This window comes from Peromyscus maniculatus, chromosome 1 (assembly GCF_049852395.1).
Source record: "Peromyscus maniculatus bairdii isolate BWxNUB_F1_BW_parent chromosome 1, HU_Pman_BW_mat_3.1, whole genome shotgun sequence".
Lineage (NCBI taxonomy): Eukaryota > Metazoa > Chordata > Mammalia > Rodentia > Cricetidae > Peromyscus > Peromyscus maniculatus.
In genome coordinates, this window is record NC_134852.1 from 83436755 (window position 1) to 83455650 (window position 18896).

The 18896-nt window shown below is 40.7% G+C and overlaps 1 protein-coding gene across 7 annotated transcripts in view; it reads right to left on the minus strand.

Annotated features, from left to right (window-relative positions):
- Positions 1 to 3917: 3917 nt before the first annotated feature.
- The window catches only part of Mctp2 (multiple C2 and transmembrane domain containing 2), a 280804-nt gene continuing 265825 nt past the window's right edge, over positions 3918 to 18896 (minus strand). For 5 of the 7 annotated variants that reach the window (XM_076545038.1, XM_076545044.1, XM_076545039.1 and 2 more), the window contains 3 exons: positions 16380 to 16489; positions 9451 to 9548; positions 3918 to 7274 (listed from right to left, as the gene is read on the minus strand). In XM_076545038.1, the coding sequence (XP_076401153.1) occupies positions 7206 to 7274; positions 9451 to 9548; positions 16380 to 16489 (277 nt within the window). In that variant the 3' untranslated portion in view covers positions 3918 to 7205. Of the gene's footprint in view, positions 7275 to 9450; positions 9549 to 16379; positions 16490 to 18896 lie in introns of those variants that run through there. The other 2 variants (XR_013042416.1, XR_013042415.1) reach the window with 2 other exon arrangements.

Sequence of the window (18896 nt, forward strand, 5' to 3'; positions counted from 1 at the left end):
AACATAGTCTTCCTCAAGGCACTCAACATGTTTTATAGCCTTGTTGCTGGACAAACTTGAACGTGTGAAAAGGTAAGAAAGGGGATGAAATGAATCACACACATGAGAGATTGAAGTCCCCGCGTTGCCATGCTATGAGATCAGACCTACAACCTGGAAAAGCCGAAAGTTTCTGGAACACATCAGATCCTGAAGTTGTATTAGCCAGTTTGCTCAGGTTAAGCAACAGTGAACTCTATCCCTGGACCAAGCAAGGCTTTTTCTGTTTGAGTGCTGGGCATGCAACCTAGGGCCTTGGGCCTGCTGGGTGAGTGCTGTATTACTGAGCTACAACAGAATCCCTCAGCCTACCTCCACCCCACCCTATCCCCACCAAACAATTTTACACTGTGTAGTGGGTGCCCAGTTAGGGGAAGTCAGTTTAACAATCCTGATAGTAAATATCTTAAAATGAAAAATAATTTGTGTTGGTATTGGAACTAAATATTCATACATAGGTTAAGGCAGTGTAAGAACCCTCTGATTTGTTGTTTCAAATGACTTCCACGACCCTCATTGAAAATTTAAATGTATTTAAATGTGTGTTTGCATTGGTCACTTGAAAATACATTCAGAATGTAAGAGCTACAACTGCCTTTCATGTTTCCAGTTTTTTCTGTGAAATGGGATAACACTGTCCTATTTTTTAACTTTTCTTGTAATAAAACCAGAAGTGCAGATATTATGTCCTAAGTGTGCAAGACAACAAATTTTATGAAGTAAATGAGCTTATGCAACTGGAACAGAATTCTAAATAATAGAAAAAATTAATACCCAAGAACTCAGACAGAGATCCGGTCAGTCATTAGAGTCCTAGCCTCTCAACTCAGCTTTCCAACTTCCATGCCCTGGGGTGTGTTTTCCTATGTCTTAACTTTACTCAACTGAAGCCATACTTTGTATCTCTTTATCTTAGAGTCTCCTGGGCTTCAGTTGAGAAGTGGAAGCATTCCGCTACCTGTAGCAACAGTTCAGATAACTTCTGCCTATTCCATTTTATAGTTACAATCTATGCCTCAACACAGACAATAAAGGAAATCGGCTTCCTCATTTATGAGAAATGTAAGTAGTGGCACTATGAATGGCTGAACATCCATATACCTTTGTGGTTATGTGCCAAATGGTGGCCTTGTAGCAATGGGCACAGGGCATGTGTAATCACATTTAATAGAAATTGCTGAACAGCTTTCTGAAGAAGTAACATCAATTAAATTCCCAGGTAGCTGTTTTTATATAGCTGTGTTCGGTAATTTAAATTTGTATTTATCTCGTAACTAAAGGTGTTGGCCAAGTTTTATGCTTGTTAGCCATTTGGGTGGGCACTTCCCAGGAAAAACCTGTTCACATTTTTCTTCAGAGATATTTGACTTTTCATGATATTCTGTATACAAATTATTTATTAGGCCATATATAAATATAATATAGATAATAGCATCTGGCATATAATAATATGTAAATAATAGAATGTAGATAAAGATACCCACTCTTGCATATATGTCTTTCCACTCTTAGTCATTTTTTTAAGAAAAGTTTAATTCTAGTGTTCTCCAAAGCACTATTTCTCCTTCTACAATGTGTGTCCTAAGATTGAATTCAGCTCGCCAGGCTTGGCAACAAATACCTTTATTTGCTGAGCTATCTTGCTAGCCCCACTCACCTTTGCTTTTGGAAACAAGGTCTCTCAATGAATCTGGTGCTCAATGAGTTTCCGGGACTTGCTACTCAGTGAACTCCAAGGATCCACCTATCTCTATCTCCCAGCACTGGGCTTAAAGACATGGGCCACCATACCCTACTCTTATGTGAGAGGTGGGAATCCAGATTGTGGTCCTTGTGCTGGCACAGCAGGTACGTTATCAAATAAGCCAGCTCCACTCTTCGCAATCTTCACCACCTCATGATTATATGTCCGAATGTTGCCTTCAAGATTCACTTTCTGAAACAGCAACCTTCGCTCAGTTTGAGCAAGTTCTAAAGTATGCTTCTCCTAGGTATGGGGTGTTTCCTCTTTGAGCACTTTCTCCACACAGTGTTATCTCCGTATTATGCCCATTGGAGGCTCTTCAGGCTCCTCAGCCTCAACACTGACTCTCACAGTCCCTGCATGGCTCCCACACATTTCTTCTGTAAATGATTCTCTACTTATTTCCGCAGCAAAGTGCAACACCACTTCCCTAGACTCGGAGAAAGCCTATAAATTATTAACATTTTATTTCCTTGGATCAAATAGCCATCTTTGACTCTGCTCTCTCTCTCCAGTCAAGTAGATACAGACATCAATTTCTCCTCATTTTTTTCTTACTGTTTCCCAATTAGACCTTTATAGTTGCTCTCCCTGTACAATGATATGTAAGCCTAGGGCACCATTAGTTTATATTAGGAATGCTGCAAATGACTTAGAACTATTCTCTATATATTCCTAATTGCGAAGCCACCCACTGCAACTAGAGCAAAAGTTTTATGAAACTTCAATCAGCTGCTTGAAAGCAGCTATTTATTACTTACCTCTGCCAAGGGAATGTTACCTATTTTGCTTATGTGTATCAATCTGTGTTCAGTATTTTAACTGCCAAGTTACAAGAAAACAAGAGAAGAACCGAAAGGTCATTTTACAGTTCACAAATATTACATTTTCTATTGCCATGTAAGAGTTTCTCCAAATATAAGTCATTATATAATTGAATGGTTTGTCATTGACATAGCCAGAAATCATATATCATAAAAAATAAGCTCTCTGCTTCATGCAAGTAATTGTTATCCAGGATCTGAACAAGAATCTATCGTGATTATTCCCTTTCTCCAATAGCAGCATATGAATAGACACAAAAACAAATGGCCTGTGATTGTGCTGTTAGGCACATGATTTTTTTGTTGTTGTTTTGTTTTGTTTTTTTTGTTTTTTCGAGACAGGGTTTTTCTGTGTAGCTTTGCGCCTTTCCTGGAACTCACTTTGTAGACCAGGCTGGCCTTGAACTCACAGAGATCCGCCTGCCTCTGCCTCGCGAGTGCTGGGATTAAAGGCATGTGTTACCACTGCCCGGCCCAATCCTTGATCTTTAAATTATTGAATAATGGTGTTTGAAGGCAGGGAATTTGGAAGGTAATTAGGATGTAGGTACTTCGTGATGATGATAATGGTTTTGTAAGAGATGTGCATTAACACTCTCCAATTCACCATCTGATGCCCTCACCATGTTATGCTGCAGGAGGAAGTGGAGACTCATATAGCACAAAGACAAAGGTAACATCATCCGAGCAGGAGAACTTTGAATGGTTTGAAGAATAGAATCTATTTAGTCAGAAATTGTAGGGGGAGATATCACAAGTGAAAGGGATAACATGAATGAAAACTAACCCAGCTCAATGTGGTTGCTATCATTTCCATGATAGGTGGAATATTGCAGACAGTGGACTTGAAGGGTGGCCATGGCCATCAGAATGTAAGCAATGCCACATCAACCCTTGACTGACTACATTTTATAGATTTGGAGATGAGATAAAAGTACATCGAATAAAAACATATATATCTGAGAGGACTCCTGGCTCAAGTCCAGGAGACAAGCCTTTAAGATATTTTGGCAGCGCTATAAATGTGAGTATGGGATTAAGAAGAGAACCGTGAACACTTCACACAACTTTAGCATTCCCACTTAATTGTCTGTAAGTTGAATAATATGAATATGGAATCTTGAAATTTCTACAAAATCATTAAGTGGATTTTACATACTCTGATTTATGTGGCTGTATCTTGTACCTTGTAGTCCATCTTTCCTTGGATGTGATTCAACCTTCATTCAGAGTATCCACACTGCATATGCTACCCGCCTGTTAGGCACATAATAGTTACCATGCAAACCAACATAGGAAAGAGAGTGATGTGCTAATAAAATAATTTACCAAGACACCAATACATAATTTATTGAAATACACTCCAATAAATCAGTGAGTGAATTTCTATAGAGACAAAACCATGCCACTCAGAGAAGCAGATGGAAGTTATGTCATTGCAAGTAAAAGAGAAGTTACTTAGTCTTTTTATAGTGGATCTCTTGTGTTGGTCCATGTCTGAGGGGACAGGTAGACCTCTTGGTACCTCCTTAAACAGTAAGTTTTATAATAAGACTCATGTTTTAAAGACTGGCCTGTAAGGAACTGAATCTTTCTCTGTCCTGCCAGCCTGCTCCCAAATAATGACCTGGAGACTTCTTATTAATTATGAAAGTTCATCCTGTAGCTTAGGCTTGTTTCTAACTAGCTCTTGTAACTTAAATGAATCCATGTTTTAAAATCTATGTTCTGCCACATGCCATTCCCTTTCTTCCATCTTGCACCTCCTATTTCCTCTCTATGTCTGGCTGGCGACCCCATCTTTTTCTTTCCAAAGCCCTCCCTGTCCATGGAAGTCCACCTATACCTCCTGCCTAGCTATTGGCCATTTAGCTTTTTATTATACCAATCATAGCAATACATTTTCACACAATGTACAAATATCCCACAGCGCTGGTCTTTTGTGTAAATCGTTTTGAGTGTTTAGGGGTTAGGCTCCAGATGTCTATGTAAGGAATTTAGGGTCACTAGGGAGCCAGGCTCCAAAGACTCGTGTCTGGACTGTTGAGGTGTAGGAATTTTGCTTTCATTTGGCTCTTCTGTTTTTAGAGTGGCCATTGGCTATCAGATTTACTGCTGTGGTACTGCAGTGATTCCATTCTAGTATCATGCATTTTATTCAATACTGGTATCAAAGCATACAAACTGTCATGCTGGCAAATCTGTACATGCCAAAGGACTGCTTTCTAGAAGTGCAAATTTAAAAATTCTCAGGAAGAAGAAGAAAAATCTTGAAGAAGTTGCTAAGATCTTGGGTTAGAACAAATCTTCCTTTTGAATATCAAATAGTGGAAGAAGGAAACGGAAATTCATGATAGTTATGGTGTCATGCATACAAGGACAATAGTTCTGCCCACAGTGTGTAACAGGTGCTTCTTCAAGATGGATAAAGTATCAAATTATAGTGTTTGCGATTCTCTGAGATCCTGGGCCAAGGCAGTGTCTGTAAGGATTAGACCTGTACAACTATAATAATTATATAAATCTTAACATTTCACTTCCTACAAACACTCATTTTCTCACATGCAATGTCAATTGAATCAACTAGCAATTATCTTCAGTAGAGAGTTTAGGAAAAGTTGGCCCTGTCCTGCTCTCAAATACCAGCTGGCACTTGTGTCCTGAATTTAATGCTGTGAGTTCTATTTGGGCTACAGAGGAAAGAAGTCTCACTAATGACACCTTTTTGTCAGGAAAATTATTTCATTTAGAAATTCTAAAGCAAAAGAACAGCCATGAAGGATGGGATCCACATTTAAATAAATAAGGGGTTATTTCACTCCCCAAAGTTTTCATTCCAATGACTGATCAGATCTCACGCAAGGCGGCTTAAAGATGTCTGCTTTGGGTCGTTACTAAATGACAGACTATGATAAACTGGATGACAGGGATGAGACAATGCAGTATTGTTTACACAGAAGATTGAGAAACTGGTTAGACAAAGAAGTTCTCGAGTATCTATTGTATGTACAACTAACAGATTTCCTGGGGCTTTCAGAATCTCCTCAAGGCTCTTTTCCAGTCAGCTTCATTAACTTGAAGTAAATCAAATCATGCAGAAATCGGGCTCCGTCACAAAGAAACCAGGAAGAAGGATATGAAGAAAAACAGACGTGAGATGATAAAGTTTAGAATCTTTGGCATTTTTCATAAAACATTTTGTTTGGAGATTATTAAATCACAATGCAGAAACAAAGAAAGAAAGAAGGAAACATAAGTAAATTAGGTCTTTTTACCTCAACGTTTCTTTACAATATATTTATATATATATACAAACCTGCACATAGCAAGTATGTGTCAATGAAATATAGATTTTGAAGCTTAAATATAATTTTAACACAAAGGTATCTGTACACATTTTCTACATGCACAAAATTAATTGTTTTTAAATTGGCAGGGTATGCTGTGGAGAGCCAGTTGCTTGGGACTCTGGCGCTATTTACAGAGGACTTTTGGGTGGTTGTTTTGTATGAACAGGGTTTTGAAATAAGCTGTTATTGTCTTTATCTCATTTTGACCATCAGGAAAAATAAAAGACAAATTCAGGGAACCCGAAACATTTTAACTGTCTGCTCAAAACACTGGGTAGCTGAAATGCTTATATTTCACTAAGAGTCTCTAAGTAAGCCCCTTCACACTTTCATATTTCTAGACACTTGCTGAATTTACTAATTTGTCTCCCCCAACCCCCAACATCTTTCTGAGGATGCATATCTATCGACATCTTGTTTCGGTAATAAGCAAAAACTGAAGTTGGAAGAAATGGCATTTTTATAGCAGCAAAATACTATCATGAAATCCTTACTCTTCAAATGAGTGGCTCCTTGGGACCTTCAAGGATACCACCTGCCTACAACAGCTGAGATGTGATACAGGCTGGCATCCAATACTAAGGGTTCACCAAATACATAAAGAGGTCTTGAGTAATCACAGCTGATTCCAAACTATTTGGGTTTAATTCTGGAAGTCGCAAAATGTTCATTTTCTAACGTACATTATCTGGATGGAAAGAATTTGAAACAAGTGGCAGATCAAGACTGGAAATCAGTACACCTCTGTTGATGCTGCATTTTATGACTGTAATGGAGCAGAAGCTAGTGTGGCCCGGCTCCTGGGCTGGCATGTAGCTTGTGACTGTCCTGCCTTAGCTTCTTCACTGCTGGGATTACAAGTGTGAGCCACAAGTCCCTGATGGAAACTACTGAATCTTAGTATAAATTGGCTGAAGGGATTGAAATAAGTTTAGCATGATTCTGGAACCAAGGACAGTGTTCAGATATGTGGACCCCTTGTTTCATGTGCTACCTACATATGAATGAAAGACTCTCACAGTTTCAGACTTGACACCTTTGGTTGGGTTGACTGTCTAGGCATCTGGTATACCCATGCATGGGGACATGTGTGCAGGTGTGTGCATCTGAATATGTGAAGAGAATAGAGGGTGATGAGAGGCTTGAACAGAGCACCCATTTCAGGACACCTGGGTACCACTGGAGAAGCCTAGACAGAGGTCTGATCAGCTACACATGGGACGCTGGAGTCCTCAGCCAGAGTGAGCCCTAGACAGTACTCCGCTTCTTCCGAAGTGGGCTGTGGCTGCCACAGAGCTTTAGCTCTGAATACTGCACCTGTGAAAACAAACAGACATGATGCTGGCAGTTAGGTAACCCTAGCTCACCACAGAGTGTGTTAATGGCTCCCCAAGGACACCACACGGCAAAGGATGGAAGGTTCAAAGGTAATGAATCATTTTTTAAACACAGGATGGTGGGGGGAGGGATTAATTGCAGGAAGGGTTTCAGAAGTCATGCATCATTTCTTGAAACCAAAGTATTAAAAGCAGATTCTTTTCTAATGAGATGCATGGGCTTCTATGGGCTTCTACTTAACTCACCACTGCTGCCTGACCTTGGTCTTGCTTAGACCAGCTTTCAACCGTAAATAACCTAATAACTGCCTCTTGGAGTTGGTGATCATATGTTATGACACAACTTACTGAGTATTATTCATTTCAAAGTACTCTAATGATGGGGGAACATTCAGCCTCTTACGTTCATGAATTTTACCAAAGGGGGGGCAAATATTGAAATTGATACTAGGCCCCAAACTTTTGTAGATGTCCTTTAAAATTAATTTGACTTACAGTGTAATGGCTAGAACATCTGTGATAAACATGAACACTGGGGGAGTCCCCAGAGGCAAACTGTCATTGTCATTCAAAAGCACCCTTGGTGGGACAGGGGGACTCATGCTAATGCATGGAGGATCCGCTTTCAAATGTTTTGTCATATATATCTTCTCCGTCAATATACCAAGTATATCTGGGTGAACACTCTAAGGGCTGTTGCCAGGACCATGGAGAGACGGGGTTGACGAGAAATTTCTATTCACAGATGCTGTGTGAACTCACACTGCAACCCAAGTGATGGTACATTGCAAGCATCATGTTTTCATGTGTTGCTCTGGTAGGCTGGGGATAGAATGCATTTGTGTTCTTGGCCACATATGATCCTTCATTTCAGCATTTCTGCCATTAGGCTACCCTTTGCCCAAACCAGATAAACAAAAAGAAAAATATATCCTTCCCATCTTGTGTTTTGTGAAAGTCCCCCAGGATAATGTAAGGTAATATAACTGTCAGTCTTAAATATAGAACAAACAAAGGCCAGGTTATTATTCCTCAATTATGTCATGAAAATGCTAGAGAGTAAATATAGCTTTATAGAATTTATTTTAACAGGTTTATGTCACGAAGTAAAAGTTTTTTGTTTGTGTGATTTTGTTGTTGCTGTTTTTTTTTTGTTTGTTTGTTTTAAGAATCACAGAGTCCGTTTTAATTTCTAGACTGTGAAATGAAGGGAAAGGGGTCCTTGAGAATTTTAGCCCCATGTGTCTATAATCCACCTGAAGATCCTGAGAAGCCAATTATGCTACATTGGCCTGCAGATGAAAATCAATGCTTGATTTGGGATTCTCCCAGACAATAAAAGACGGTGCCTTTGATCATCTTGATGATGCTTCATGCCACGCTATCCCCCTTTACCTACTCAGTGGTCACTCTTCTCCATTAGCGAAATCACTGACTGCCTGCCTTCCTCTGGCTCTGGTGCAGGCATGTCCGCAGGACCCCAGATGGGGCCATTCTTTGGGACTTTCTGTTATTGTTGCCTTTGTTAATCTCTGTGCATCCACAAAATTGAGGCGCTGCTGGACTAAGTGAGCATTCCCTGTGAATAATACTTGCAATTGATCTCAAATTTGATTTCCCACCACCTCTTCATCTGTGCGTATCAGAGTAAGTAGGGGCTTTGCCCTCAGCATTCCTAAATCTTTAGACGAAAGAGGATAGAGGGGAGGCTGAAGAGATAATTGGGGCAAGAAAGGAATAAAAAGAATAATCCTCTTGTCTCCTCCTTCCCCTAAAATGACTGCCATCTGGAGAACCAAGAAAATAAACAATACCCCTCAGCCCAGGATCTCATGCGACTCCTCTGAGTTCATCTCACTCTCTTCAGGGAGGCAAGCAATCAAAATGGGGCCAACGCTGCAGCCCCATAGCTGCTCAGTGTGAGATCCAGATTCACTCTTAAGTAACTCTTCTGCAGGATTTTCCCCAGTCATTATATACTTTGGACAGAGGGCTAGTTCTTCTCCCCACCGCCTCCCAGAAAGAACTCTTTAGGGATTTTCTGATTCCTTATCTCAATTACTCACACAAGCACAGCCACGTGCCCTTCCAAATCTCTAGGGCTGTCAAGAACCCAGTGCTGGTACCCCTGTGGGTGGTGACCAATCATCACCTACCTTCTGAACGTCTGAGGGTACCCTGGAGAGAAAGTCAAGGAGCTCGTTATTGTCGATGGAATAAGGGTTTCGAAGCTTCTTAGTAAATTTATTTATGCCTACAAAACAAAAATACAGTGTGTTTATCATTCATGTCTATCTACCCATCTATCTCCCCATCTACCCATCTACCTATCTATCTATCTATCTATCTATCTATCTATCTATCTATCTATCTATCTATCTATCTATTTATCTATCTATCATCTATCTATTATTCTCTATCTCTATCTACCTGTCTACCATCTATCTTTTAAACATGCCTGAGTGGGGAAATGAGAGATGTTCACAACTAAAAATTAGTGTGAAAACAATTACTGAACTTCCAGTCATGCACACGTTGCTGTCATGTGGCATCATTCACAAAAAAACTTTGTCCTGAAATGATGGAGGGTCGTGCTGTGGACAGGGGCCTCTCCCTTCTTCAGCTGTGAAAATCCCATTACAGTCCTAGCGGCAGGACTGCAGAAACATGGGCTAAAACAGGGGAACCGATTGGTTCCTTCGGTAACAACTGACTAAGAGCTTCCTCTGCTATGGAAACAAGCGTCCCAGATGGGAAAAGGCCTTTACTAGTCAAAACAAGTCCGTGCTTGGACACTCTGGACAAAACCTAGCTGTGGGGAGAGGGGGGTGAGGGCTCTAGTGGGTGGAAAGAAACTGCAGCAATCACTCTCTCCCTCCACTCATTTTCACAGGCTCCTTTTCTCTCGCTGCAGAACAGAACTTGACATGTTGATTGCACGTTGCTGGCAGAAACTGTGAAAAGTTATTATTGGAAAATTATCGTACTGTGGTGACTAACTTCATTTATGGACTGCAGCACTGGCACACGTGTTTGTCCAGGCAACGGAGTCTGCACTAACTTAGAATGGGGACAGTAGGAATTAGAATGAGGGTCAATGTTCAAGATGCCTAGTGACCATGCAGCCTCTGTCAATCTTCAGCTGTGCATCTGGAGTTCCTGGGCATGCCCAGAACCAGGATTCCTCTGCAGAGAGAGATTCCACCCAACCTTCTTTTGTCTTCTACTCTGCTCCTTGGGGTGCCTCTGCCTTATCCAGATCTCATAAGCTAGAGTCTTTTCACCAAATGTCAACCCCCCTTTTTTTTTTCATGTTGAGTTTTAGAAGCAGAAAGACTAGGTGGCCTTCTGAAGTTTTGCCACAGGGTGCTTGTTTAACAAGGATCATATCTGAAGGCCCGCCTGTCCCAATGATGCTGAATGAATGCTCAGCTTAGTTGTGCTCTGAATGGCTCCTACTCAGAAGCCAAGTTCAACAGTTCCCATCACATAAAAGGTTTGATGTTTCCCTTTGTTCATTAAATATGACTTTGCTTTCATCTAAGGACTAGACTTCCTGCATGGCATTGTACCTGACACAATGACAACCTCCAGTCCTTTCTTTGGGGGGTCAGATTTACATCTGCTTTGCAAATGGGAGCCGGCCATTGTTCATGAGTAAATGGTGGCTTGGTGGTTGGGCTGGGGAAGGATCTCAGTAATGCTCCCCTTTCCTTCAAGTCAAAGCTGCACTCTGCCTTTCTTCCCTCTACCCCCACAGCAAGCTTCGTGTTTGGAACTAAAATTCCCCCCAGCGTTCCTTTAAACTAAAATACTCTCACTGTGTTATTCTAAAGACATTTAATTGTAGCATGGGCTTTTTGGCAAAAGAAAAACAGACAAGGCAAAGTGATGAAGGGAGACAAAGACGTATTGAGAAAAGATGTATCTTCTATTGTTAATTATATATAGTGTGCGCATCTGGAGCCTTTACAACGAACAGCAAGGCAGGGATAATATCACAGCCGATCAAAACACTGCATTCTTAGTCACTGAGAAGATTACAAACCTGCACCGCAGCTCAGACGCACCCATAAAGGCAGAAGTAGTCCACAATGCAGTGAGACTGACTACGTTTGAAAAACTTGGAATAAAAATCACAAGGTATTCGGCTTGCATGCTTCAGAAGCTTAGCTTATTTTTAAGGTATCTTAGGTTGAACAATTTCAGGTATTCTGCAAAATTATCTATTCTGTGAGATCAAGTATGAAGAGGACATCATAGACTCCTTGGTCAACTTTATGGGGTCATAGGGCAACAGCAAAGGTAGAGCCATACCCGGGCTCCCATTCTAGCTTCATAACATATTAACTGTGATTTCAGGCACATCACTTAACCCTCCTGGGCCCAAGATTTCTGACAATGCAATCTTTATAATAGAAACTTTCCCTCTGTAGTTTCCAGGGTTGATGATAGACTCATTTTGAGTAAGATAGGCAAGGATTTTATCATCTGCAATTATCCAACAATGCAGGGCAACTGGAGTCAGCACTGTAGATGCTACTTAGATAATACCACAAGGAGGTAGTGATGAAAAAGGTCTTTGTGCTATTGGTCATCACACACACTATTTTGGGAGCACATACCCAAACATGAAAGTTGTATCTTGATCCAGTGAATTCTAGTCATAATTTTAGTCTTTTTAAAAACTGAAATGATACAGATAGAGTTATCTTTTGTTGCTATTGCTAGCCAAGAAAAAAAAAAGAGTCAAATGAGATGCAAACTGTGAGGCAGAACATTTGGTAATGAAGTCATCGGTGAGTAGTTGCAGATCATACAACATACAGATCAATTAATGGCGCTGAGGCGTCCAATAGGGAAAAAAATCACTTGGAGAAATTACATGTCTGCTTTGCATTTTTGTAACACAATAACAACCACGTGGCATAGAATGTCACTGTCTATCAAGTACTTGAGTACGTTGTACACAGTTCCAAGTACAGCACTTTGGTTGAGTGTAAGACAGAGCAACCATGCTTGTCCTGTCAAGTCCTGAGCTCCTTCCATGTGACCATACCATGTTCTCAAATGAAAATACAAGTGAATGGGTCAGGGCTCCTTCTTACAAACAGCTCCAAATGTAGATGAGGAGTTTTTATCTACCTTCCAGCAATGGAAGTGTCTCAGACCAGAACTGATAGACAATAAGGACAGCATCCACAATACGGGATAGAATCAAAGGAATTAAGGAAAACATCTCAAAAAAAAAAAAAAAAAAGAAAGAAAAAAGCATTGAACTGAATTGCGGAAATGTGTGGCACTTCTGGAAGTGTATATATCACACAGGTCAGCAAAGTCCCATAAAGTCTTCTAAAAATGTGTGTATCATACAAGTTAGCAAAGTGTGGTAGAAAAAGCTTCCTAAGGATGATTTCAGAATTTTTTTTTTTAAACTGACCCTTTGTGGAAATTTGCAAAGTCACTCTCCCAAAATAAAGAAGTCGTAGGTGCCATTGTAGGTCACCTTTACGGAACACAACTATGAGCATTCAGAGTCAATTGCTCATATTTCCAACTATTTCATACATACTATTTATACTCAGATGCCTACGCTATGCACTACCAAGCCAAAGAGCAAAGACAGTGTTTCACCTGTCAAAACCTCATGGTGAATTTTCCAAGTCCAGTTTTTCTCAGGAGAGTTCTGAAGCTAAGCTGTTTTCCTAGGTTTTTGTCAAATAATATCTGGGCCTGAAATGCATCTACAAAAGTATTTACTGCATAAAATATGAGAAATAGTGACTATAATTTGGTTAGTTTTTCCAAAAAGTTGAAGCCATCAGTTTTTGATACTAATTCATCTGCTTTAGCAGTCAACAAAAATTAACAGGTAACTTTTAGAATAAGCCATCTAAACCTTAATAAGGTTAGAAGGAGCAATGGAAGTTTTAGGCATATACAGGTAACTTTTTCTATGTGACAAGGTGTGAGTCTACAAGGGATATAATAATTTCAAGGACATACAAGAATATTCTCTGAGATTATGCTAACTAATAACTAACTCATAACTAACTAATAATTGCTGTGGGATGGTCTGTATGTCAAATTGCTCTGATTGGTCAATAAATAAAACACTGATTGGCCAGTGGCCAGGCAGGAAGTAGGTGGGACAAGGGAGAGGAGAATTCTGGGAAGTGGAAGGCTGAGGCAGAGAGACACTGCAGCCACCATGACAAGCCGCATGTGAAGACACTGGTAAGCCACAAGCCACGTGGCAAGGTATAGATTTATGGAAATGGATTAATTTAAGCTATAAGAACAGTTAGCAAGAAGCCTGCCACAGCCATACAGTTTGTAAGCGATATAAGTCTCTGTGTTTACTTGATTGGGTCTGAGCAGCTGTGGGACTGGCGGGTGACAAAGATTTGTCCTGACTGTGGGCAAGGCAGGAAAACTCTAGCTACAAATAATTAATTTGGGAAAGGAGAGGTCATAATAGAATTGCAAAAATGTATTCCAAAATGCAATAGCTGTTTTGCATGAGGAGAGGAGGCAAGCCACCATGTATTAATGGTTAAGGCTTGGACTCCATTACCAGTTAGTAAACTGATCAATAAGCTTAGAGGGTAGAACCAAGCAACCAGAATGAAAGACTGAAAAGATTTGTTTGGAACAAATGAGAGCAGAATGAGCTCCATGCTATTTAACAATATCAACCACAAAGTGAAAAACAAGTAGAAAAGTGTTTTATTAAGTCTATGCAAAGAGATGTTAGAAAGCTGCTAAGATGCGAGATGATAAAATCAGAAGTCAAAGTGAATTGGGTAAATAGAAAGAGGCACTGGATTGCCAAAATTGACAACCAGAAGAAGAGACACAACCATGTAGTTTTTTCCATATCTGAACTCCACATCCCTGTATTAGACAGCTAGGCATCAAAAATACTAGCAAAAGAAACGTTTGTGCTGAACCTAGGCTGACTTTTCCCTTGCCATTCCCTAAAAACAGAGTATGCCTATTATTTACCATATTTTATATAGTTTTATATATTAGTAATCCAAGGGATTATGCACATGTTAGAGGCAAATACTATGTCAGTATATATGGGACTTAAACATCTAGAGAAGTGGGTCACAGTATTCAGGGAAACACTGTTGAGGAAATATAGGAAAGACTGTATCAGCCTTCTTCCTTGAAGTAAGGATGCTCAGAAGGATAATCAACTATGCATAATGTTTAACAGCTGACTGTGGCATTCAACTCAACGTGAACAAGATAGTAGCCAAAGGCTTATCACTGTCAACCACATCTGGTCAGAAGATAACATCTAAGTGCTAAAGGTAAATGGAAATTGGATTTGAAAATAAATACTTACAAAAATGAAGGAAGAATAAAATTATTTTATCTATACAATGTAGCACTGTTTCAAACTTCTTACTTGATCCTCATTCATGCCTAATATTTTTAAGTCAAAACTCCATGAAGAAGGAATTAGAATACGTTCTTCCTTTGACTGGCTACAATGGAGGGAGCCTTCTTTAACATTTCACCTCCTAGGACACCAGGAGAGCACACACCCCAGAATCAACTAAGCAGGGTTCATGGGGGCTCACAGAGACTGAGGTGGCAATCACAGGGCCTGGGTGGGTCTGCACTAGGTCCTCAGCATATGTGTTATGGTTGTTGGCTTGGTATTTGGGGGGAACCCGTAACAGTGAAGTGGGGCTGTCTCTGACACTTTTGCCTGCTTTGGGGACTTTCTTCTCCTACTGGGTTGCCTCAGCCAGCCTTGATGTGAAGGTTTGTACCTGGTCTTATTGTATCTTGTCATACCATGTTCGGTTGATGTCACTGGGAGGCCTGCTCTTTTCCGATGGGAGACTAGGATTTGGAGTGGTTCTCGTGGAGAGGGAAGGTGGGAGGGGGGCAGGAGGTGTGGGGGGAGGGGCAGCTGTGGTCAGGTTGTATGGTATGAGAGAATAAATAAAAAATTTAAAAAGGACAATTTCAGCTCCAAAATAACATAGAGAATGACTGAGTTGCCCTCTCCCACTCCTTGCTGTTCTGTATTCTTTTGAGTTATTTCATTTCTCCAATAACTCCTCTCATTTTCTCATATCTACTTTGGCTATTTTCATCGGCAGTTTCTCTCTACCAGCCCCATCTTGGAAGAATTCCTTGATGGCTCTAGAAGAGGGTATAGATTTAATCTTCATTTCCAGGCTCCCTGCTGTTGTTTACAGGTGAATGCATCTCAGGAGTCTCTCGTCTTCAGGACTCCTCTGAGTATCTTCATGTGCAAGCGCCCATGAAATGATGAAGATGGGGGATTCAGCAACAGGCCTAAGACAAAGGCTCCTGGCTCTTCCATCAATGACATTAGCGTGATCCTAACACACTCTCTTTGTCATCCCAGCAAAGATACGCGGTTCACAAGGAGGCTTCCATTTTGTCCAGCTGCTTGCTTGAATGTGAAATCTAGTCATGAAATGGGTGCCAACATCACATCACCATTTCTCTCACTGCTTTCTCAAAGTGGCTAAACTTTATGCAGGCAAGCCATATCCCCTGCAAGCAAGAGCTTCTTCCTCTTTCACCCACTGCTTAGGCAGTCACAGATGTCCATTCATCACCGCACTGCTTCTGGATTTAACTATGAGGTGAGCTTATTTCTTTCCTGCACTTGAGGTGAAGCATCAGAGAAGTCAGGCGGTGGCCAGAACCATTTTTACTGTCTATAAAGGGCAGCATGCAGGTGTGTGCCCACCATTTGAACCACAGTGTTTCTGGAAAGTTACTAGGCCACAGCCATATATTATTCGAAGGGATTTATGACCAGGAAAGCCTAAAGGGAAATAGGAAGCCTGATCATAGTTTCATTTGATTGTGATTCTGCACAAGGCTTATAAATATCCACATGGAACCCTTATGCAACTGGCCTTTGCAGAGAGGTCCTGGAAGTTTTCATTTCCCAAATGTTTTCCTTAATCTCATGTTTAATTGGTAACAAGAGCACTTTTAAAGTTTATGGTTGTACTTTAAAAATGAATAATTTGTTCTTACCTGGAACTGCCTGCTAGCCAAAGGATCATGGCAAACTTACCCCAGAGTAGAACGATATACCGGAGAGGGATGAAATACAAAGCCACCGTGGCTATGGCCAGAATCAAACAGGCCAGCAGAGAGAGGAAGGGGACCGTCCAGTTAAACACGCTGTGGACAAACCACATTAGTGTCAGTTCATCTGATGCTGAAAAACTGCCACAGAGAAATCATATCGTTTGTATTTCTGGTGTAGTGATAAAATAAGGTCAATTTAAAAAGTTTCTTTGAGCATGGTATATATGTGTGTGTGTGTGTGTGTGTGTGTGTGTGTGTGTGTGTGTGTGTGTGTGTGTATGTGTGTGTGTGTACCTCTAGTAGATAAAACCTGAAGATAAAATTCGGCTAAACTGACAGCGTGCCTAACTGGGCACCACCTGAGAAATTTTAATAAGGAGACTATCAGAAGACCAGTTAGCACTGAACTTGTCAGAAAATCAGCAACACTGGCTTCCTCAAGCCATCAGTCTCCAAGAAAACCCTTCCCACACTGCACCGCGACTGAGGACAGCAGTCCCTTCATGATGGCTTGGTGCCTATGTCTCTGCAAAACTAATCATTAGTTAAGTCATTTCTAAGCCAATGCTTCTCTCTCAGGGAACACACAGTGGCTAGGAAATGTGTAGAAAAGGGAGATTCTTATTGCTGGGGTTTCATGATTTTGTGTGCAAATGGGGCCCTAGAATGTGGGCTACGAGGCTGAATGCAGTGTGAGCAGCACTGTGCAGTTCTCAAAAATCTGCCTGCCTCCCGAGCTCCCAGCTGTGCCTAGACTTTCCGACCGCTGCTTCACCTTCATGGACAAAGGATTTGTGGATGGACTGCCCTGTACTGGGAGTACATAGAACTTCTTCCGTTGTCTTTGTTTGGAGAGAATGAGGAGAAATACTGGATCATTTCAGAGGAAGCAAACTAAGCTAGCCCTCAGGCCATTAAGTGTCATATATTATGTTCATGTATCTGGACTGCACTGCTCTCAATAATTCTGCCATTTAGATACTAGCCATGTTTTATGGACGAGCAAATTGAGACTGATTTATATAAATAATCAATATTCAGGGCGGGCTGGGGATATGGCTGGGTAAGTAAACCTGTTTGCTGGGCAAGCATGAGGAGCTGAGTTCAGATCTCCGATACCAGCATTAGAAAGCAACAACACCAAACAAACCCAAATCCATAAAACAGGCACGGCTATCTGCCCTGCAATCCAACCGGCGAGTGACTAGGGGTTGGTTCACAGGAGCTCACTTGATGACCACCCCAGCTGAAACAGAAAGCTCCAGGTGTAGTGAGAGACTGCCTCAAAGGAGTAGGGGAGAGAGCCAGAGAGCAGAACACCTGGCATCTTCCCGTTGATGCAATGCATGTTTTCGTAGGAGCAGCTGCACCCCCAGGCACTGTGCATACACATTCATATACCATATACGCACACCATAAATAAACAGCCGTGGTTTCACCAATAATGATGAACTGCAAGTAGCTCAGATGATTGTCAATAATGCTTAAATCTTTATCCATTGAGAGGTATAATGATTATTATGTTCCTATTAAGCAAATTTGTGTACCTTTTGGAAAAATCTAAAGGACAATTTTATTAGAGTTTAAGAGAAAAACAGAATATAGGTTAGGAGGAAATCCAGGCATCCACCAGGAGGAGAGATGAAAGAAAATTCACTCCTTCTAAGTTCAGCGTGGAATTTAAATAGTGTTAGCTTAATAAGACAATCATTACATAGTCTCTTTCATCAGAGGCTCCTAGCTCTAAATCTTCATCTATCAGTTTAGTCCTCACCCCTCATCAAGAAACTTTCCTTTGCAACAGACAGAGACCATTACAGAAAATCACAACCACACAAAATTCAGAGCTAGGGAGTCCAGTCCCAATGTATACATCTAGAAAACACTCCCACACTTAAGTTCCAGAAACACTGAGGAAGAGAGAGCAGAAAGATTTTAAGAGCTAGAGGAACAGGGAGTGCGCTGTTGAGATGGCGTCTCCTAGTAAATGTCAAAAGCTACATTCATGAAGTCTCACAATCATGACTGCTTAATCAGGAGATAATCAAGGCCGGCAATGATAGACAAGCTCAAGTGGACATGGGAAAGCCCAGGAGGCCTCAACCTACACAAAGAACTCTAGGGAATTAAGGAACACTGAAAGTGGGAGAAACAGTCTTTCCTAGGGAAGAGCACATCAACTTGTTATTCAATACCAAATGTTCAACCCTGAAAACAGACCAACAAGAGACATTATATGAATTGAACAGGTTGTATTTAGGAATATACATGTATATATTTATACATATACTCATGGATGCAACAATTAACGAAAGAGGAGGCCATGAATTTGAAAGAGAGACAGGAGAATATGGAAGGATTTGGAGGGAAGAAAGGGTAGGGGGAAATGATATAATTATAATTTCAAAAAACAAAAAAGTAATTAAAAAAATGAAAAAGTTCTACTAAAAATGGAAATGGGCCACTGAGCTAAGGAAAGAGTACTAAAAGCAAATTTTTA